The following is a 23,822-nucleotide window of genomic DNA, read 5'->3' as shown; positions in this document are numbered from 1 at the left end:
TTTAATGTCACAGAATGCAGTGCCACGTAGAGCAGCATGATAAATGGTTAACTTTATAGTGTGTTCAAAAATGGCAGATCTGCAAGTTCAGTGTCTTGAATGAGATGTGCTGTGAGTTTGCATATCTGCTATTGTCCAGCATAGGACCGTTGCACAGTGAAGTATAAACAAGGCTTTAGGATTTATAAGTCGTTTTTAGAATATAATAGAATATTCACTCCAGTGAATAGCATTTATCCATTTAGATAACTTTTTGATGTTATTTAATTACTTATTTTTACACAGAAACATAATGTGTGTCTTTACAATAACTGTAATGTAATAATAATACTAATAATGTAATGTAATAATTATTAATTAAATAGCCTTATTTTATTCTGAAGGCAACCGGATGTCTTAAATTAGCTAGCTCTCAGACAGGAAGTTCTAAATTAGCTCAAAAGACGGAGCCCGACGGCTCACTTCACGGTTAGAGGTCTCGCGTGGCCAGACTGTTGCCATTGGGAGATTGTGGAGGAGTTGTCTGGCTACGCGAGACTATAGTTCACGGTTGACAGACAGTCACAGTAGTAGGCCGAGTAGGCTGACAGTGACAGCGGAGACGTCTGGTGGGTTTCGTGGAGATCAGGAGGTCTATAGTAGGTGGGTGGGCCGCATTTCTTCTGCCCCCCCATTCGACAACAACACACACACACAGGGCACAGGCAGCTATGGCGGCCGCAGATCCCCGGTCCTCGAGTGACGGTGGACCGGCCAGCCGGGAGAGCAACAGCGGCCGTGACGGAGGTCCGGGACCGGGAGGCGGCGGACCCGGACCGGGAGGAGAAGGCGAACAACGGGAACGCGACCGGGCCACGTTTGAATGCAACATTTGTCTGGACTCGGCAAGGGACGCTGTCATCAGTCTGTGCGGCCACTTGTTCTGGTACGAAAACTATACGAACCTATACTACCAGATCATGTGTATATTAAGAACTCTCTGGGAGTGTACAAATGGAACCAATTGGTTGCCTTTGCACACGCTCAGAGTTGTAGATGGATACATTTTTGTTTTGCTTTTTTGTGTTGTGGCTTTATATTTGTCTATATAGTCCAGTTTCATTTGAAAGGTCCCATATACAGGTTATGTATGCATATAGGCTTGTGTGTTGTTAGACAAGATGGCCAACTGGTTTGGATTGCCCGAGGACCGAGGTGCATATACTGTTAACTATGACGGCTGTTTATTACAGCATTAGAAGATTATTTATTTCTAGTGTTGGGTTCCCTTCGTTTGTAATGAATGCTAAGTGGGTACAACTTTGTCAAAAGACTATAGTCCTGAAACATGACTGTCATAACGAGCGTCATGTGAACCATAGCTATCAAAAGACATGGTCGTGAAGAATCACATTCATGTGATTCACACAGAAAGCCAACAGACCAGGTATGTGTGGTTGGCTTTCTGTGTGAATCGGTGAAACATATACACTGTATATGTCCTGTCCTGTATATATTATACAACTGCTCTGGCCTGAAAATGCAGCTCCCTCACCATGCAGTGCCCACTACAAGTCTACAACCTAAATGTGTTTGCAGTTAACCATGGTGAGCCTAATTTTATTTTTATTTTTTTTATCAAAGCTTGACCTTAAAGGGTTAGTTCAGATTTTTGGACCTAAAGTTGTCGGAAATACTATTAATAATATGTAGGAAATACTTGCCATTAATATAGTGGTTGCAAAGGTATTAATTGATTGCCTATCGTTTCTGTGGTGGGAGTTCTGGTCTGGTTCTGGTGAATATGAAGTAGTTCCAGTCATCTGGCGAGGGCCAAAAATAAATGAATCCATAAAACTAGCCTAGTGTCATTTATATTGTTGACCTACTTCTACAATATAGTGCAACATTACTGGACACATTTCTTTGTGTCCACCCCAGTATTACTACGCCAGTAGCGGCACAAAGCCATGTGACGGAGGGGTCAAAGTTGAATAAAGGTTGCACTATATGGTAGAAATGGGTAAAAAAAAATACAAATGACGATATAGTTTTGTGGATTAGTTTTATTGTGTGGCCCCCAGACACCCGCCAAATGACCGGAACTACTTGATGTTCACCAAAACAAGACCAGAACTCCCACCTCCGATCAGGTTTTTTGGGATCGATCACAGATTGTTTTTCTCATGATTGGCCCGATACCGAGCGTAAAAGGGGAAAATTTGAATATTTCCAAAATGATTATACCGGCATGTCAAAACCGTCCCTGTGTGAGGAAGGGGAGAATGTTTAGGCCTGTCACAAAGATGCAAAACAATATTATATATCTGATTGACATTTATACCACTTAAATGGTGTGTAAAAGTATTACACAGTAAAAAGTATTTTTTACAAAGGCAGTGTAGAACGTAAACAACTCACGCAGGCCATGTCAGCAGTGTCTCATTCATGCAATTCTGTGTTGTTTACTCACCGCTCCAGAGACTATAGTGTGGACAATGTGGTTCGGCTAATGTGAGATTAGGGCCATGAGTGTAGGATTGGGGTTAAACCTGTATAGGCGTTACAGTGAGATCCATAGCATAGAATTCGCACACCCAACAAGTAGTAAACAATCACTATTCAATTGCAAATAAAGACTTTGTGTTTGTGGTCAAGTGGGATTTTATCTGGACCCTTGCTTGCTAAAGTAGGTTATTTGAGTGGAAATACTTAGTTGAACTGCACAGCTGGGATAGTAATGCCTGTTTCTAACTGGGCTACACTTGGCCTTGAGTGCTGTGTATATACATATAGGAGCGGCACCACAGATTACTTTATGATGTGGATGTTCAAATTGTCCATTTGAAATAAAAGTAAAGAAATCCAAAAAGAATCCAAAACATAACTTCATTTAGAATAGAATCGTTTTAACATGGCTTATGGCCCTGCTCTACTACGCGTAGTCAGTGGTTAAAACAATTTATATTTAATTATTCTATTTGAACCAAAGTTCTCATGGACTGATTAAGCATCTATTAAACAAATGGCCAGTAGACATGGAAACTGGGTTGTTGTTTTTTTTAGGCCCATGATATTGGGGTAAACTTGGAGTAAAAATAGTATCCTCCATAGAGCAAGACCAGGCTTTTGACCGCGATATACATATGGTGGACATTTTGCTCTTATGTCATACTCGGGGTACTCGGGGTGCGCCGAATAGGCAGGCACTGGGCCTATTTAAATATGAATGTAGTATGGAGGGCCTGCATGCAGGAGAATGAGATTGTCATATGAACCAGATTTTCAATAGGTCGGTGTCTGGTTGCATCCTTGTTCCTCGTCTGATATAATCAGCTTTTTTAGTGTGTTTTCTAAGAACACTGGTGTTTTGCTTTCCCATTGTATTTTACAGTACCATAATAACCATAATGATGTAACATTGAAGTTTGGAGATTTCAGGCATGATGTCTCACTTTGGCAAAGCTGTCACAAAACTGCACATAATCTACTGTCCCTTATTTCTTTCCTTTTGTCTTGCCAATGTGTGATTTAAGACTAATTTAACTAGTAACTAGTTAGACTATAACTCATCATTTATCATGTTATGTTGTCTGAATCTAGGATTGTGCATCCTATTAACCAGAATGATATTAAGCTTACATAATTGGGTCTGTGAAATCTCTGACAACAGATATTTGAGCCATGGTAATTAAAATGGAAGTTCGTCATTTTACAGAGACTAGGTGAATAATAGGCGATACATGTGGCCACATGTTAAATCAGAGTTGAATGGCTTGATATGCCAGCTCAGCCCCCCTTTGTTAAAAGTTGTTTTCATCCAAAGGAATGCAATTCTCAGCAGTAGATTTGATAGTTGGTATTAGGCCATTATACGCATGTGAGGCATACTCAAAACAAGTTTGGCTTAGACTGAAAACAATACCTAGGGGCACGGTGGCACAGTTGGTAGTGCTGTCGCCTCACAGCTAGAAGGTCCTGGGTTCGATTCCCGCTCGGGGCGCTGTGGGTGCTGGCGGCGTGTTTCCTCCTCCGCGTCATCAGTGCCCATACCCGAAGGCGGGGTTGGCGAAAGGGCCTTTCTGTGTGGAGTTGCATGTTCTCCCCGTGTCCCCTAGGGTAGGTACCCTCACAAAAAACATGCAGTAATCCTGGTCTCTAAACTGCCTCCCCCTGGCCAGCCGGGACGCCTGATGGAGGGGAAAGGAACTGGTTGGAATAACGTGCTCCTTCCACGCGCTACGTCCAACCAGGGAAACTCCCCCCTGTCAGGTGTAAAGGAGCAACTTGGACACTCAAGCATGAAGGAAGCATGAGTTAAGTCCGTTGCTCTCCCTAGGTTGGTGGAGGGTGTAGAGCCCAGGATCACATCACAGGATGATTGACACAGGGGTGAAAAATGGGTTACAAAATCGTGGGACAAAAATATATAAAAAAAAGAAAGAAGAAACAATACCTAGATTAAGTGTTGGTTTAGGTCAGATGGTTGCCATCTTTACAGTGTAGTTGTATGAGAGTCTACTTGGTCACCAGAGATTGGAACATTTCATCAGTTATGAGTCGAACGTTTCCATAATTAGTCCTGCTTCGTTCCAAAATATGTGCAGTTCTCTGGAGGTTTATGCCAGGGCACATGAGCAATTTCTGACACTGTGACCTATGAGCACAATGAAGTCAAACATTTTACCGTTAAGCTGAATTTGATACACTATACCACTGTTTTCATGTGATCTATGTTGTATCATGTGGGTCTTGTTCCTATGAAAGTACTAGTAACGGCATTACTATACATTCTGGTATCAAGTCTAAGAGGAGCTCTACTTTTCAGCATTTTGGCAAGACAGTTTCCTGTCGCAATTTCCAAATGCTTCTGTCATACCGTCTGGAGCACGGAAGTTCTGACCATGACTTGAGTAAGCGATAAAGCGCAAGGGAAGCCTTATCACCACTTCCTTTTCATCTTTACAGTTTCGCAAATGTATCATCTAAGCATATATAGCTTGTTGCTCAGCAGAAATGGAAATAAAAAAATAAGCTCTAAAGATATTTTAAAATGTATTTCTCTGAACAGAAATGACAAACCGATTACTCAGAGTTCAGGAGGTGTAGTTCCAGACTATATACGGTAGCATACGGAGTTTGTGGAATAGTTGTCTGGCTACACGAGACTGTAAAGCAGAACCCAGGCCAAGTGAAATCTAGAAATGTTCTTCCAGGGTGTGAAATTAACTAGTCTAGCCCCCAGACATACGCTGTTAAATATTAACTGCGAGTTGTGAGACAGGTAAACAAAACAGAAATTATTCAGAAGTCCTGTTCTACAAATCACATTTGGCTTGTAAAGACCTGGATGTGGCTGGTACATTTTGGGACCCCTCAGCCTCTGTGGCTGCTGGAAAAAAATCAATTCGTTTCCTGCCTGACTGAAAATAGCAGCTCTACAAGTTCACAATGCATAACGCAACAGGTGCGCTTGTAGACTTGCACACGTGAGCTTGCCTTGTAGCCATTTTCATTGGTCAAAAGTATATAGGGTTTAAGTGGTTACAATAGGAATAGAAACCTTTTTTCTGTGCACCATGTTACTGTTGTCTCTGTTGCAATGATGGTCTTTGAAGCCAATCAACAAATGTGGTTGCTCTGCAGTCTGCACCACGCTGCACTCGCAGAATGCACTGAGCTGTCTGACCACTAGCATGAGCAAAGCAAAGGTGAGACTGTGAGATGACAGATGGTGCTAAGCTAATTAGCTGTAACGAAGGAGCTAGAATGAGATGAATCACTCACCTTGTTCATATAATTTGGTTAGGTGGTCTCGGGGGGGGGGGGGGGGGGGGGGGGGGGGGATTTATCTACATCATTGGAGACTAATCGATTGCCAAATTGGAATGTCATTACTATGTTATCACAACTAGCAGACAACCTTTAAGAAAATGGAGCTAATGTGATCTGTCTTATTAATCTATTCTCTCTCTCTCTCTCACACACACACACAGCTGGCCATGTCTTCATCAGGTGAGACTTCACACAAAACATTCTGACCTGAGATCAGATTCTAAAAATGTCAGTCGCTCTTCGATTTTTCAAAAATAGCAGACCTACAAGCTCGTATCGCGCCACTCGGTGGCGCGATATGAGCTTGTAGATCTGCTATTTTTAAATAGCTAAAGCATAACATGATGCCGACACCAAAATGGGTGCCCGGTCAGAATGGGTTAATAATATATTTCTTAATCTCAATGTAAGGTCAGTTGTACAGTGCAACCATTTTAAGGGGCATTTGCTCATGCATGGTGCAGTCATGGGCGAACTTAAAAAAGAAAAAGAGATTCAGAGTAAGAGTGGTAGTTATTTTTCATACAACTTTTCAGATTGTCTCATTGAAAGTGTTACAGTAAGTAGTAACCAATGTAGGTAACGTAACAGTGGTATATTAGGGTAAGGATTGAGGGCAAAAGTGTATTGTTCATTAATATGGAACCATTAGCACTGCTATGGACTCCAGGGTCATGTACTGCCAAGCAAGTTCAACATACCCAAGATATCTTTTGTTATCTGGATTTACTAACCCCAAACGACCGTAATCATGTTAAGCTGGAAGAATGTGGTTATCAACCCGGTATGTCAACCCAGGATTTTCCCATTTAGCCAATAGCCATGTGTGTTTGAGCATATGACATGACCAATTGCAAACATTAGCAATTCTGACAGACAGCAGAGCGGCATATTTCAAACAAAACTATAATAGCAAACAAAAAACTCAATTCAACTGCGTGAATGTGTAACTAACTTGATAAGCTGGTTATCTGTTTCAGCCTCTTGAGCTGTGAGCAGTTGGTTGCAAGCAGTATCACAGGCTCAGCCATTTCATTTTTTTTGGTATACTTTGGTATAAGTGTGCTGTCCGAGGCTATCCTACAAGAGCAAACAAACGAACTCAAAAACATGAGAAAGGACATCTGCAAAGGCATCTCCAACCCTTGACAAAATTCCAAGTTATAATCCTGTACCAGCAATGACTGACCATCACATAAGTCTTCGAGTCAAGTTTTTAATTTGTCTTAAAAAGACCAGAGGATTATGATCAAAACATATTGGATAACGGGTTTAGATCCCACTTTACTGTTATTATCTTTTTCTTTAGTAACAGATGGTTTGGTCAATACCTTGTTTTATCCTCCCACAATAGCTGTGGCCCCACTGCCATTTGCATCCGCCTCGAACTAGCTGGCGTCTGGAAGCTTTGGACAGGCAGGACAGGAGAGCAACCTAGGAGAACTTCACAGGATCAAAAGTATATCCTATACATATGCTTATGTATGGCATTACAGTACAGATCACAAAAGTCACAAAAGCAGAAACACCCCAAAGCACTCTTGTGCTTTTAGGACACGGAACTCAAACTAAGCCTGCTTAATGCTTTGAATTATAATTGTTTTATTTGCCCCCAAGTTTTACTACGCCTAGGACTGGGTTTCAACTGAAATAGAATAAAACTGGCATACACCATAAAATAAATGTCTAAATGACCATGAATATCAACATTTTCCAAGGTAATTGATGGTTCACTAGGAGGTGCTACATGTTGATCATTATCACAAACATACTGTATATGAAGTGACCCACTGGACTTCTCACTAACCCCAATCCTGCTTTGTAGTACGGGCCTCTGATTGAGTCATGGCCAAAACAACAAATAAACAGGGAACAAACACAAAACAAAGAGCAGCTGACTGATCAAAATTCCAAAGAAAAGGACTGTCCTTAAAGAGGATGGGTTACTGTAAAACAAAGGAGAATATATTTCCATTGAAGACTTCACTGATAAATGTCTCTTAAAGGTAAATGATTAACCGCCCTATAAGACCAGGCTGCATGCCTGGTCTGGCAGTTCACACTGAACACTATAACTGATTACTAGAACTATATCACTAGTCTACCATCCACTTGAGTTAGAACGATTTAAAAAAAGTATTTGTTATAGTTATTTGTATAAAAAAGATAAAGCAGTTAATTGATTGTCTGTCTGTTTTCATTCAGTGGCTGGAGACACGGCCTAGCAGACAGCAGTGTCCTGTGTGCAAAGCAGGCATCAGCAGAGAGAAAGTCATCCCACTATATGGCAGAGGAAGCTCCAGTCAGGAGGACCCCAGGTACTGTACACATGGAACCAAATGGACCAATACTTTGTCTGTGGAAGAAAGGGGAAAATCACATTTGAGTTCGGTGCGACAGTGATACTGTAATAGCTGAGTGCGGTTCCTCTTTGTCTCCAGGTTGAAAACTCCACCTCGGCCTCAGGGACAGAGAACAGAGCCAGAGAGTAGAGGCGGGGTGAGTCTCTTCTATCTCTTGATAATTGCACTGAAGGACTCCGCAAAATGGTTATCTGCTGTATGAGAGTGGATATAATGTGTCCATGACTTGTGTTTTTCATTCAACAGCCATTCCAGGGTTTTGGTGACACCGGCTTTCACATGTCTTTTGGCATCGGTGCATTCCCCTTTGGCTTCTTCACCACAGTCTTCAACACAAATGACCCCTTTCACAGGGCAGGTAAGGAAAACACAAGAAACAGGACTCACTGGTATGCACTTCCAAAACTATGGAATGAACTTCCCATTGCAATCGGAACTGCACACTCACTCCCGACTTTCTGCCATAGTCTGAAAACTCACCTCTTCAGACTCCATCTTAACCCGTAGCACTTGCACTAGCCTCGCAGGCGTATGCAAAGGCTAAACATATGTAACTTAGACAGTCACATAGCACTCTACAGTGTATACTTGTGATTTCATTGTACAGATATTCTACTGTTAGATGTTAGGTTCTTACTTGATCCTTGATGACTATTTCTAATGTATTTGATATATTACCATGTGTTAACTTCATGCTTACTATAAATCCCGCTGGATTAAGTGGGTCTGCTAAATACCTAAATTGTGGTACGTTTATCCCCACAACAGATCAGTATGCAGGTGATCACCAAGGCAACGTCAACCCGAACAATGGCAACAACTGGCAGGACTCTCTCTTCCTGTTTGTGGCCATCTTTTTCTTCTTCTGGCTCCTGAGTGTGTGAGAGGCAGCCGGATAGCATGCATGAAAAGATGGACAGACGGATAGATGTGCTAGGGAGGGATGAGCTCCAAAAATTCACACACTGAAGACAGACACACACACACACACACACACACACACAATGCAGTTATCTTACCTCGCAGGTACTAAATGGGAGAGCAACAACAGTGTTTTACATGAGAGATAGGGTGTTACATTGTCTCTCCTAGCAAAGGGAGGTTCATATAAGGTTGATCTGTGATGTTAATTGCCTCGTCAATTTATGTTAATGGAAATAAAGTAGTTTCTAAAAGGGGAGATTCGATATGCATAGTATTCGGTCACAGACGTCTCGGTAGCAAAGAGGTGATTGTAATCAAATAAGAGATGATTATCGTTAAATGAGAACCATGGCGAATGACCTGTGGCGTTGTGCCCATGTAGTAGGACAGAACATGACATGAGAGTACTATGGATAGGATGCTGAGTTCAAGCCCTGCACCGCCCCCTGTCCTCTGTAGTCTGTGTCTTGTGCAAAACCCACTTGGCAAATAAGATCGTACGCTCATCAGCAGTGTTGTTACTCCTGAAAACAAGGGTCTCAAAAACAGTCAAAAATCATTGTACTCTTTCCTCTGTGTGCACTTGTAGATAAAATATATGAGGGTTCAGGGGACTAATTTTAGGGTTTCACAATGGAAATGCAAGACTCTGTCTTGAAGGTGTCATTAGAGACGGTATTAAATAAGTAAAAACAAATGAATTTGGTGTAGTGCTGCACCACTGTAATGTCATAAGCATAGAAGAGCAGAGCTACAGGCAAGCATAATTCAGGTCAGGACAGAACCAGAAAAGCAAACTGGGGCTAATAAAAAATAAAACAGGGTAATGTGAATCCTGTGGAAACACGTCATTGCTATAGCAACTTTTATTTTTTCCCAAAAGGCCAAAGAGTAGCAGATCAACATGTACGATCTTGGGGGAAAAAAAACATATCTGGACAGAGTCCTGTTTACAATTTCCCTCTCATGTAATGATCAAAATCTTGCAGATTTTAGGAATACGCAAGGATAAGTAGGACTTTTAACACAGATGGCTAAGTAGGAAGTAGCGATAGTACAGATGGTTACGCGTTTTATATATTTGTCTTAACAAATACTGCCATTGCACTGTGAAGTCATTTATAGACAAGACCTATCCTAACATAGATTGGACGTTGGTGTTGAGAGCCTGCCCTTCATTCTTTGTTCCTTTTCACTATCCTATAGATGTACCTGTTAAGTAACTCTGTATGTCTTAAGTCTAACTTATACTTCATTGTACGATGCAGTCATACGAAAAAGTATAAATCTAGACTTCATACTCGGGATGGGATATTACAATTTGTAAAAGTGTGAGGTTTGCCCAGCTCAGCTGCCATGTGTGCTCCGTACAGACTGTACAGGATTCGCACATGGAGCACAGAAAGTAAAAGTCAATCCTTCACGTGCGCACTATAACAATATTAATTTACTGCCTAAGTTAATACTTGGTTGCACGCCGGTGTTGTACACTGAAAATAATAAGCTCACAACATCCAACGTGTTGGAATTCCGGTATGCAACACAACACTGACCGGTGTGTAACGAAGTAAAACTCAGGCTTCTGCAGTCTGTGGGAGAGGAGAACCCCAGGCAGAGTAGCTAGACAAAGGTGCTACACGGTAATCAGTAATAACATGTAAGAGTTGATAACGTGGGTTAGAATCCTTTTAATTCTCAATGATGTAGTAGTCTGCAGCCTAACCTACATGATGTGCTACAGTTCAGAGAACTGCCACAGTGTGATAAGGAGCACTCTTCTTTCTATTGCGATTGTTTTGTTTTTTTGATTGATTTTTCCTGATTGTACTTTGTCCGTTTGTGTGTCTATGGGTGAGTGTGTGTGTGTGTGTGTGTATATATATATATTTGTATATATGAATATTGTAAATGCCATTTTTACTTCTTTCTGAATGGATGGACAGCTTTGGGAAATAAGACTAGGTGTAAATGTGTGAGAAATGGCTAAATGAGTTCTTTATCCTTTCGAGCAAGCAACGATCTGACAAGTTCCTGACATGCTTGGTTGTCTCCTGTGTCTCCTAAACATGCCATCGGCGACTTGCAAACACTTTTGCCCCATAAAATACAAGAACGTAACCCATTTAGATCTGGAACACCTGTATGTTGTTATACCTTTCAAACCAGGAACACCTGTCTCACATTAGCTGTTGCTATAACTGCATTTTTGTTGAAAACTTTGAATAATTAAATTAAAGTTTTCCCAGATAATCAGGATTTCGAAGGCGTTCGTGGAATCGGCCTCAGGTCTAAATGGGTTTTTAAAAGGTCCTGGAGTCAAAACATTACCATTAGTTCATCCTTTCCTGCCTCTAATTGCTTGAAATACTAAGAACTAGAATAAGAATGGCTGATTCAGACTTTAAAGACCAAGGGCCATTTTAGGTTCTTTGTAGACAACTCCGTTAATGTACATAAATGTAGTTCAGTTTACGGCTTCACTTGACAGGTGTTCCATTAAACTGATCCTATTTAGTGTCAAACCGCACTTTATCTAATATCATGCAATGGTGAGAGACGGGAACAAGGGTCATCTCTGTGGCACAGACAGGACGAGCAATGGGGCTTGTCATTTCTTGCATACCATTGTCTGATCAAGCTACACATTTGTATTATGAGGCTTTTTGTGACACAAAATGCCACCCATATGTCTCTTTTGGCAGATCAACATGAAGACATTGTGCAAAACCAAATTGGTGTAGGAGATTGATGAAACTGTCAGTGAGAGATGTCTTCTGCAATCTGAATAAATAGATGTTTAATAAAATATACTTGTAATGTGTTTTTTCACATCTCTACATTATTTATTAAAAAATATTTTTAAAATCATATGTGGATTGTGGAGCTCTCAAGTGGTAATTGTTTAGAGCTCTTTAAGTATTTGCACACCTGTTTATCCTATATAAGGCAAGTGATAACAGCACTCACTCAAATCCACTAAACAGCATGGTTGGTAACGTGTGGTGTGGGGGACACCGTCACACCAGCTAAATTCTAGCAAGAACTAAATGGACTTCAGTTGGTTCTTGTTGCCACTGCAATGGATGGCGGAGTGACATCACGGCATGATGTCACATTGCCTACATAAGCAGTGAACAGGGCTACTTTAGAATGCATTAGATACTCTACGGCTACGCCCAACTCATAATCTAAAACTCAAGGGGAACCTCGTCCTTAACATAAGAACTAGGGATGCGCCGATACCGATGTTTAAAACAATGACAATACTCTCCTCTACCAACTTTACCTCACTTGAGTCATTCCTCCACATTCCTCAAACCTGTCGTCTCCTCGGACAAAATGCACGTGGCTGCTAAACACATGCATGCTGTGATGTGACCTTGTACAGAGTCAACATCACATTCATTACTCCATACTTCACTAGTTTTAGGCTTGAAGTGCATGTTCTGTGCAGTGACAATTTAATGTGGAAGAAGCCGGATATCAACTAGAATTATGGTGGATCTGCTGAGGCAATGTGACTGTTTAAATCCAATATCAGTTGACGACGTTATCAACTCAGCTTAGATGTACAGGGACTACAGACGAACAAGAAACTGAAGAGAAAGTAATGCATTTCTTGCATGTACGGTATGTACACAGTATGGATCTCAACAGGCCACTGATGTCGGGGACTGCCCATAACTCCGATATCCCATTACTCCGACTACGTGGCATGCAGTTAGGGATAGGGTTAGTAACGCGTGAGTCGGAATAATGAGCCTGTCAACAAACTGATATTTGTTGAAAAGGACACGTACCTCCACAGACATTTACAATTTTATTATTTTGATAAATATGTAATGAATTGTGTTAATCAAAATATTTGCAGTTATAAAACAAACTTTAATTACAAACAAATTATAAATCACTACACAAATAGTCAAATAGTCTAAGCATCAATACCTAGAATCTGATAGCCATTACTGGGTGTTCAGTTAAAGTGTTTTTTTTTTCTTCACATCGCCTCAACTCATGATAAAATGGCAACTTTAAAGAACTCAAGTTGCTTTGATATGTTTTTTTTATATTTTGACTCACACTGAGGTTTGGCATGAACATGACATGTTCAAGTTTTATTATATTATTTATTATACGGTTCGTCAACATTGTAGCGAGAGGCTTTTTCCTGACACAAACATAATTTCTTTAAAATCTAATAAAAGTATTGCTTTGGCCAACACAGCAGGAATATTAAATCAAATCATTCTATGGTCAATAAAAAATATATATATGAAGGATACCTACTGTAGCAACACTTCACATTCTTCAGTGGCTCAAGCTCAAAAACCTCACATTATACAATCATTAACACCACATGCACGCTCACACACATTCAATCCAAAGTTCAATAAAAGTGCAGAAACTGTGAAGTGTGTAAACTTTGGTGATATTTGCAGATAATGATATCAAAGTGTGATACCGTGTTTCTGCATGCCACCTCTGCTAGGTGTAGAATGGGCGCCGTGACACATCACACCGAGATCATACAGTATCGCTGCTGTTGGGAACAAACCTTGTATCTCCATATTTCTTTTCTTCTTTTTTTCTCTGTAAATGAATACCCTACTTTGTCATCCAAGAGTGTCATGCAAAAGTATAAAAAATAAAGTGAAAGTCTGTCTAATAAAACATTAAGAGCTTGTGACTGAACACATTTTCTCCTTATCCCTTTTTTAAATTTCCCGAAAAGTAAACGATTTTGGAGATATGTAGAAGGTTTCCACCCAACAGTGTTAAAGTATGTACTGTATAGGCCTACCGGTATGTAGAGTACAGTCTTAGATTACTAAGGAGTTTTGAACTACTTAGTCTTTTGATTTAGCCTTTTTTGGTGCCTTGTTGGATTTGTTGAGAATCTTCATCAGGCTCTTGGACATGTAGTATGGCTTCTGTTGTGATCCATCATTGCGTTCCAAGTCCTCCACTGTAAGAGAGATGTGTGTGTAAGTGTATACATTTAATGTGAGTGGACCTTCAAGGCTGACAAACAGGCCGACACTGAATGAGGGAGAATGAGAACAGGGTAATGTATGCTGGTATGGAATAGCACAAATTCAGAGTGCATAATGTGTGTCGTGTGACTCGTGCCGGATGGTGTTTTTCAATTTGGTGGTAAAAAATTACTTTTTGCTCTGTGTTGTTTAGAAGTCTTTTTTTATTTTTTATCGTCATATGGGTCCCTCCCGCAAACGTTATTAAGGGAATCAGAGCCAATTGGAATGGAATATGAAAAATCTGTATTCTACATGTTCATGACATCAATCTAGAAAGTGGGTGTGGCAGACAATCTAAATGGGTCTGGCCTACAGTATATGGGGAGTTGTGTCTCATGATACAAGGAAACCAAGACATTATTTTATTGTACGGGTCAAGAACTATAGGTCAAAATGTAATGGAGGTGTACAGGTCAAGAACTATAGGTCTCATATGTAATGGAGGTTCTTCCTTGGCCTACTGGGAATATGTGCACAGCTTGACACCAATTGGTCAAGAGGGGCCAAGATTAATTGCATACGTGTACATGGACGCACACGCGCACGCACGCACATGTGAAAATATCATCTCAGACTTCCAGTCTGGTGAGAGTAAGAGAATATAGAAATGTACAGTATGTATGTATTGTATTGTATGATACATAGCCAGTGCAGAGGTATTGACTGTGCACGGGTATGCAAGAAGTGAATGTGTCAGATAATAGCAGAAAGATTGTCAGAGATATGGTACAGTATAAATACTCACAGAAGCAGAGGAAGAGTGTATCGACACACATGTTGTACACACTGAAGAAACCATGAGCAATGAGGTATGCTCCAACCACCACTGTCTGGAGGAACACGTAACAGACAGAAAACAAACAAAGTAAGACATTATTTGGGAAATGATAACCTGGGAAGCATTCCTTTTTGGGTGATCCGGTCGGGAGCAGATGATATCTTATGTCATGTTCTAGTAGCTGTTTGTAGTCATCAGACAGCAATCCCTGACAGGAGCGTCCGTATTACCCAACATTCCCAGTGATCAAGGGCATCATCATTTTCGGGCCTACCCAATAAAAGCCTTGATGTGGCGTATGAATCCGACAAGTTTCTTCAAGTACGTCTTGGAATAGTTTGGTATATCCATCGTTTATTTAAACTCTCAGCGACTGGCGAGACAAAAACAAAACAGCCCCCCGTGTTTGTTTTTAGTCTCGCCAGCTAGTCGCTACGAGTTTAAACCATAACAAAGCAAAGACAAAATAGCTGGAACCCCCAAACCAGATTATGAGTTTATTTTTTTATTTTTATTTTTTAACATCCACGCCTAGACTATCACAAGGCGATGTAGTAACACAGGCCAGGCTTTCCTCCAAGGTGGAAAGCCTTGTGACACGAGGTTAGAGAAATTATAGGTTTATAATTCCTTTTGTGCGCTGCATCCAGGAATTTGTCCAAACATCATACAGTACTGACACGCCCTCTTATAATATGAGACATACATATTATGTAGTCTAGAGTAACAGATTTGATCTCTAAAGCCGTCCTCTCAACATAAATAAAACCTCTTATCACTTACCCAGCCTTTATTTGCCCTGGGTGAGGGGAGTGATTCGTAAGTAAGTAACAGCTAATGACCAAACAAGTGCCTCTGTGCGCCGAATTATCACCTCGAGTGACCTCGACGTAGAAACTGAGAATTAACCGCTGAAGCTATACCGGAGTAGCCAGAACATGAAATAATTTACAGACTGCCATCTCCATTATGCAATAAATAGTGATGTGAATGATTCCTGACAGAAATAAGGGTATGGGTAATGTGATAAACAAATTATCACATTATAAAACACATTTAGTTGATTATATTTCACAATGATATGTTGATAAATATATTAAAGATATTAATAATATTATATATATTCTATATATATATTATAGAATAATCAGTAAGAAAATAATAGATGGTTGCAAGCACTCAACACCAGAGTCTAGGACTGTTATGCCGGCCACTGTAAGACTTTGGGCAACAAGAAATGTCCAGCTGATAATCTAAATGTAAATTGGCTCTGACAAAAAAATGGTGCATTTATATAGCGCATTTTATCCAAGGCGCTTTACAGAGATTGTGCATTACATTCACCCATTCACACACACATTCATAAACCGATGGCAGCAGAAACCATGCAAGGCACCAACTAGCACATCGGGAGCAATTAGGGGTTCAGTGTCTTGCTCAAGGACACTTCGACAGTAACTCTGGGGGAGCCCGGGTTCGAACTGGCAACCTTAAGGTTACCATCCAGGCACTCTACCCCTGAGCCACCGCCGCCCCGTAAATTGGCTCTGACAAAGAAAAGAAAAGATCTGATGGCAACATATTTCCATTAGGCTCATGAATTATTTGAATCTTACAATGATTGGCATCCAGTAGTAGTTGAGTACTTCTGTACGGAAGACCTTGCCCGGCAGCGGTATTCGGCCAGAGAAGAAAAAGAAGGACAAGACACCTGAAAAGCAAAGATTTGCTCATTGAAGTTGATCCAAATAAACTCACTTAAAACACTTTTTCCAAAACATTCGCAAATATTCTAAAATAGCAGATCTACAAGCTCACAAGATTGGCTTTTTTACTCTATTTCTTCTTCTTTTTAAAAAAAACAACAGGTGTGTTTAATAACATTTATATAGCTGGCCATCTGCCAACTGCATTTATCCTGTATACTATTCAGAGTTTAGACATACTGTTAGTTAGACATACTGTTTGTGTTTAAGTCATGCTACAAAACAAATGCCATGTGGGACAATAAAGATCTGAACTCAACTTTAAATCATAAGAATAGCCTTTTTTCCTCCTCTCTTACCTATTCCTCCAACCACCAGCAGCTTCCCAAAGAACAGCAGCAGGTCAGTCACTTTATCTAGCACCACCACTCTGTGGGAAGACACACAGCATGTCATGGAAACATCTCCCCGGCTACCAAGTCTTGGTTCCCACAACCATATAGTAACATTCCACGCACCAAGCTGAAATCAAAACCCCGCCCGGTCTCCAGCTTGGCAGACCGGCAGGTAACATAATGGCAAGTTACGGGCGACTCTTTTGCGGGGTCGCTATAATTGCGAACGCAATGAGCACTAACTATGAGACCCTGCAGATCATGTCTGTCTGTCTGTGTGTCCGTGTGTCTGTCCCGCTGTGACACCACCCGCCCGCCACCAGAGGGCGCAGCTGTAGCACACACACACACACACACACACACACACAAACAACCACACACACACACACAGTAGAAAACTTAAAAAAAGTACTAACTAAAAAGAAAAAAAAAGTACGTAATTTATTCTAATTGTTGTTATTGCAATTTACGAGCTGCGTTCGCTTTACGCGTTTGCGCGTCTTACTTGTATATACATTGTTATGGATGTGTCAGTAACATTTACAGGTAAACTAGCGTCAAAGTTCAGTATAGAAAACAAACGCTGTACAAGGCCTTTGACATGCCACATGTCATGTGACTTCAGCAACTAACCTGATTATATTCCTCATGAGGAGCTTGAAAGCATTCTTGGCCGAGACACAGAAGTTCTTCCCATATATGGCGATCTGTCAGGAACGGGAGATCAACATGTTTTTGTGAAATTAAAACAGAATACCTGCTCATACCAAGTAAGATTTTACAGTGGCAGAAACCATTCAATGCTTAATGATCAAACTTACATAATGTAAAAGAAATACCTTTCTCTACTGTGTATGATGCCTTTCGTATTATTAGACATGTGCACGTTTACAAGTCATGCAGGCAGTAAAATTATTTTGTCTATCCAGAAAAAACAGCTTAAAGGGATTGTGACATTAAAAAAAAGGTTTTGGAATTGTTCTTATTTTTTTTAGGGTCAATTGCACCCAAAAAACATTAACTTTTAACATTCAGTAGATTTTCTGTGATCTGGGGTTTTCTGGCTCAAACAGGTGCTCTGATTTGCTGGCAGTAAGTGACATCACTTACTGCAAATCCCATATATGTCAATGGGATTTGCCAGCAGATGTCACTGTTTCACTGTGTTGCCTGTTTTCATTGTAGCTCAAAAGTAGCTCCAAACCCCAAAGTAAACTTCAGACCACAGAAAATCCACTGAATGTTCAAAGTTCAGGTTTTTTGGGTGTAATTGAGGTCATAAAACCTAAAAGAAAAAAGAAAAAGAAATGAAAATGAATGTCATAAAACCTTTAAGAAGAAGCCAGAGCCTACATGACTGACAGAGACTGCATTTCTATCTATTACTAAAGTAACATGTAATTTATATTGTAATGGAGGGATTGGGATTCCTAGAATGAGACACTTCTGTGGTGGCCAAGGATGTATGAATATATATAAGAAAATGGGTACAGTGCCACAACTTCACCAATTTATTAAATGCCAATAGTTGAGCCTTGTTGTCATCATCACAGCATGCTCTGGTGAAGGCCAACAAGGCTTCAGCCTTGTTAGCATTTTTGTTTGGCCAAAATGGCCATTGTCCTTCGATTGGATGCAATGAATGCCAGGTTAGCCAGTGCCTTACTCTCTAACACACTTCAGTAGGTATAAGATTCTCTTGTGGAGAACAAACACTTCCATGGCATTGCACGGTTACTGACCATAATGTATGCATTCCTGTTGAGGAACTTGATGAATTTCTCCAGACACCAGAAGCAGCACTTTAGACAGCACATAAGGAACCGAGCACAGGGATTCTGAGCAGCTGGGGAGGGGAAGGGAAAAGATTATACTTCTTTTGTTTGAGACCACGACTTATCATAATGGCTTTAATTAAAATGAGCAAGCACAGGCACAAGACCCAGGGAATGAAATGACTAATAAGAGATGTTTGTGTTACCAGCCTTACCTCTGGTTTTGTGGTCAATGTACTCCAGAATCATTCTGATGATCTGCACCAAGGTGAGAATCAGAGCGCCAAACGCCAAGGAGCCCACATGGTACCTGAAACACAGAGATGGCCATCAAAATAAAGAGCAGAGTGAATTGTTTGCAAATCTCAAGAGTACTTGATTCAACGACAACCACTATGACAGTGACACAGACGCTCCCTTGACTCAAATACACCAGAGTAAGGCCAAGTGTGGACAGGGACGGACACATGCACACCGCACAGATGAACAGTCTGGTGAGACGTAGGAGGAAACTAGGCAGGAGGCAAACCATAGTCCTAGAGACCTCCCGGTGCCTGATGTCCCCCAAGAACACACAAGGCAGAGAGGGCTTCCTACTAGTTCTGGCAGGGGAGAAAGGACAGTGGGCGGGTCCGCGGGGGGTGCCCTGGGCGCGGCGGTTGCTGAGGTGTGGTCAGCACTGGTTTGCTGCACCTGGCCGGCAGGTTTCGAAACACAGCCTGTTGGCCGGGGGTGGCTCGCCCTCCCGGTGCTGGTTGCGCCTCGGTGATGGCTGCGCCCGGGGCGCCCCTCCGTGGACTTGTCTGTAGCAGGTGGCCTGGAGGAGAGGAGCAGTGACTTGGCCAATCACTGCTGACCCGCCAACTGGAGAGAGTAGTGGTTGAGGGTTGAAACATTCTAGGAAGGTTGGAGACCACCTGATGACCTCTCCTCCAGGCCAAGGCATCCAGAAATGGATTATATTCGCATCTTTGATGTATTTACAAACTGAATTGTCAAGGATACCTTTGAAGCTGTGACGATAAATGAATGCTCCTTCAGGGTTAGAAAGGAATTTCCAGATGCAAGCACGTGGGTAATAAACCAATAATAATGAAACCAGTTGAATCAGTTCATTATAATTAAAATTCCATCTCTGTCACATTTATAAAGCATCAATGATATGAGATGATAACATTATTTGAGAATGTTATTGTATGTAGAATAGTAGCCTACACAACGTGACCGTGTGTTCAAGTACGCCCTCTAGCAGTCAGTATATGAAAGATCACCAAGCCATTAAAAACAGCGTATCCACATGACAGAAAAACTAGGCAGCACATACTGCCATTTCTACAATAAATTGACCTATCCCAAGCCCCTCCCCAAACTGCTATGGTCCAATCACAGCTAAGCATAACATGGGTTAGACAAACCTCTCCACCAATAGTTTTCCTATATGATAAAACATTGTTTTAAAAAAGAAATGCCACGCACATATGTCCACACACTTTTCCAGTGCATATGGCAGGCCTTGTTGTATTTGGAAGATATTTTGAAGGTCTGGTTCCAAAAATGAACCAGTATTTAATGTGTAAAATCCATGATATTTACATTGGAATGAATGATCCCGGCTGGAAAGTGTCCAAGTGGGAGTGTTTAAGAGAGAGAGGCCGGGTCTTAGCTATAGGTCAATTCTATATGGTTTCAATCACTAATATTTGAATCCAAGTGCCAATGTAAAAATGGACCCACACTCTGGGTCAGTGTATTTTAGACATGGCCTTTTGATCGGATCATCATTTACATATACATTATGTAATACACGTCGCACATAAAATAGTAGAGCTCGCCCAAGTATCATATCACATATGGTGTAATTAGGTATTCTGCAGTCATGCATGTGCCTTCAGGAGCAGCCAGGAAGGAAATTCTGACCGCCACATGGATCAAACCCCATTATCTTCAGCCACTGGAACTCCTTAACCTGTGACCCAGCGTTTTGATTTCATTCGCATTCGGCTCAAAAAAAAAAGCCTGGGGAAATTCATTGGATAATCTCGCATCGGGAGTGGGAGTCAACTTTTATTTTGTTAACCAATAACAGTGTAGAGGCGCGTCGCTACAAATTTGGTGACGTCAATGTTTTCCACTGTTTTCAACCAGGGAGGGGAGGGGAGGGGAGGGGAGGGGAGGGGAGGGGAGGGGAGGGGAGGGGAGGGGAGGAGGGGGGCGGGCGGGCGATCAGATGGGTGAACCAATAGAATCCACCGCCTGTTTTCAACTGGCACCCACCCCTCTAGACCAGAAATCATGCAGACTGGGGCAGACTACTTAACATGTGACAATCCATCCATCCATCTTCAACCACTTATCCGTAGTCGTAGTCAGGATTATCTCGCTAAACTGGCCCTGGAACGCCTTCGGGACCTGTGACAATGACAAGGTTTAACGGAGGCTCATCGCCTTACCTCAGTGTGCGTATGAAGGCAGCCGACACGGGGAAGAAAGGGATGTCGCCAGGCTTGCTGAAGGCCCAGTAGTAGGACGCGAAGGCCCCAGCCAGGGTGCACTGTCCCAGGGCGATGACAAAGTTGACACACCAGAGGAAAGCCACCACGTTGTAGATCTGCAGGTTGAAGAGGTTCCTCTGAATGAGACCCTCGTTGTTGTACTTGATGAAGACACAGCGGGCCGACGGGCAGCCGGGATACTCCGTGTTGTTGAAGCCCTGAGTAGTGGAAAAAGTACTAAAAGTTTTTACTTTAAGTAAAAGTATCAATACAGCAATATATGACTACTTGATGACTACAAAAGTCCTCAAGGTCAACACAACACACAGAGATCCAGTGACACTAGAGGGAACAGCACTTGAGGAAGTAAAAGCCTTCACATACTTAGGCAGTGTCATAGACAGTCAGGCCATAATATTCTACAACTGCTCCCACGGCTCACACATGTTCTCCAAGGAGACATGGATGGATTTTTCTTGGGGCCCAGTTGTGGAATACATGGGAGGAGAATACGCAGAAATATTATCAAGAGGTTTTGCAAATTAAGGAAACATTCCTGTTAAGTACAAAGGTTTTATGATTACATGAATACATGAATATATAAGTTGTTAGAAGCTGTAATAAATAGATGTTTTTAGATTTTTATGATTTTTTAGTGGTTTTTAGTGGTTTTTTAGTGAGTTTTTATATGATTTTTATATGATTTTATGTTCTCATGGTGACCTTCGAGGAGGCTAGGTATCGAGATCTTTTTTTTGTGATTTTTTATATGATTCTTTTATGATTTTTTTAAATGATTTTATGATTTTCTTATGATTTTTGTAATGATTTTATATATGATTTTATGTTCTCATGGTGAGGTAAGAACCTTCGAGGAGGCTAGGTATCGAGATCTTTTTGTGATTTTTTTTTTTTTTTTTTGATTTTCTATAGATTTTTAGTGATTTTTTAGAGATCCCTCGATTATTTAGTGATTTCTTTGTGATTTTATGTTCTCATGGTGAGGTAAGGACCTTCAAGGAGGCTAGGTATCGAGCTAAAGAGGCTGATTCTGCCTTGGCTGCCAAGCGATGTTGGGGACCTCTACATGGAGTTCCAATGACTGTCCAATGACTGTCAAAGAGTCCTTTTCTACGATTCTGTATGTGGGTGGGTGACGTGACATGGTGTTCCTGGCTGTCCTTAGTGTCACTCATGTATAAATAAGAAATATATTTGTCAAAAACCTTCTGAATATTGTGCAGGACATAATGGTCCATGTGAACATACTCAAGATTAAAACATTTCATTCCTCATTTCTTCAGAATTGTCAACCAAACACAGCAAAACTCATATGGTGCGACTGTCCTGGCCTTGTTTCTCAAAGTAGGAACTTAAATAAAAAAGGAAAAAAATGCTAAAATTATTTTTTTAAATCCATAAATATAATATAGATGTCTATTTGTGAGCCTAATCTTTTCAAAGTCCAAGCATAATGTTTTCAGTCATTTCTGATCAAAAATATTTTGTCCCCCAAACCAAAATCATATTGTGTGACACCATTTTGGGAAATTTCAACAGGCAATTGTTTACACACCCATTGGGATAGAGAGGTACTTCTTCAGTAAGGCTGTTCAGCACTTGCATTACAATAGCATGACAGGTGTCTGTGGTGAATTATCATTTTAACATTTTCATAAAATACGATCTTGTTGGAACGCTGACAAATGCGACTCTTCCAAGTGTCTGTGGGTGTGACACCTTTTTCATTAAAAAAGCTTAAGGTATTAGGTTTTTGGTCATAATTACATGTAAATCTATGTTGCTTTGTTATAGCTAGCATGTTGTTAGCATGCTAATGTGTAGCTAGTAGCCTCAAGGTTATGTTAAGTGCAGAAAACGTAATATGGTGTGACACTTTATCATAATGGTGTGACTGTTTTCCTGTCACGCCATATGACTTTTTTGTCACACCATATGATACAAACTGTAATTTCCTACAGATATAGCAATAAATAACAAAGTCCCATGTTTCTTTTGTCCATTTAAACATTTGTTTTAAACATTTTCACCTAAAATCTGCAACTATCCACAATAAATTGTGTTTAATTTCGTTTTATTCAGTCATTGCCATGTTATTCAATGTTAAAGCAATTTTCCTGTTGCTGTTTTTCCTGAGTAATTGTTTAATCAATCTGTAAAGTTCAGTACTCACTAATAAGTAGGTTAAAACACAGTTTGCTTTGAAAAATGAAGATATGATCATACGGTGTGACACTAAATAATTTGGTGTGACGTTCCAAATAGTGAAAAAATCATACCTTTATTAATGATGAAACCATTAATGTTTATGGATTACATAGCAAATAGTCTAAGGAAGAGTCACAAATATTTGTGTAATTTTAGAGAAAGTTTTGTCACAATAAATGCAAAATATATTGAAAGACCGATAACATGGGCCTCACATTGAGTGTTGATTACGAAAATAATATACAGATTTAATACATTTTCACAAAACTATAGTGGATCACAGGTTAGTTATGATAAAGGACTTTGATAA

The 23,822-nt window shown here is 40.7% G+C and overlaps 2 protein-coding genes across 2 annotated transcripts in view; one reads left to right on the top strand and one right to left on the bottom strand.

The window, feature by feature from the left end:
• The first annotated feature begins 482 nt into the window (after positions 1 to 482).
• Positions 483 to 11,907, top strand: rnf5 (ring finger protein 5). Its single transcript, XM_083780511.1, has 6 exons — positions 483 to 925; positions 5,976 to 5,994; positions 8,020 to 8,132; positions 8,256 to 8,313; positions 8,424 to 8,535; positions 8,946 to 11,907. The coding sequence occupies exons 1-6, from the start codon at positions 711 to 713 to the stop codon at positions 9,059 to 9,061; spliced, it is 633 nt and encodes a 210-aa protein (XP_083636637.1). The 5' UTR covers positions 483 to 710; the 3' UTR covers positions 9,062 to 11,907.
• Positions 11,908 to 13,749: 1,842 nt separating this feature from the next.
• The window catches only part of slc44a4 (solute carrier family 44 member 4), a 30,533-nt gene continuing 20,460 nt past the window's right edge, over positions 13,750 to 23,822 (bottom strand). The window contains exons 15-22 of the mRNA XM_083788307.1: positions 21,242 to 21,501; positions 19,007 to 19,101; positions 18,759 to 18,862; positions 17,650 to 17,723; positions 16,981 to 17,051; positions 16,532 to 16,626; positions 14,883 to 14,967; positions 13,750 to 14,067 (exon numbers count right to left, since the gene is read on the bottom strand). Of these exons, the coding sequence (XP_083644433.1) occupies positions 13,949 to 14,067; positions 14,883 to 14,967; positions 16,532 to 16,626; positions 16,981 to 17,051; positions 17,650 to 17,723; positions 18,759 to 18,862; positions 19,007 to 19,101; positions 21,242 to 21,501 (903 nt within the window). The 3' untranslated portion in view covers positions 13,750 to 13,948. The remainder of the gene's footprint in view (positions 14,068 to 14,882; positions 14,968 to 16,531; positions 16,627 to 16,980; positions 17,052 to 17,649; positions 17,724 to 18,758; positions 18,863 to 19,006; positions 19,102 to 21,241; positions 21,502 to 23,822) is intronic.

The sequence above is a fragment of the Protomyctophum parallelum genome (assembly GCF_964188405.1).
Source record: "Protomyctophum parallelum genome assembly, chromosome: 1".
In the NCBI taxonomy this organism is placed as follows: Eukaryota; Metazoa; Chordata; class Actinopteri; order Myctophiformes; family Myctophidae; genus Protomyctophum; species Protomyctophum parallelum.
The sequence above is the reverse complement of the archived record's forward strand: the minus strand, read 5'-3'. Positions and strand labels throughout refer to the sequence as shown.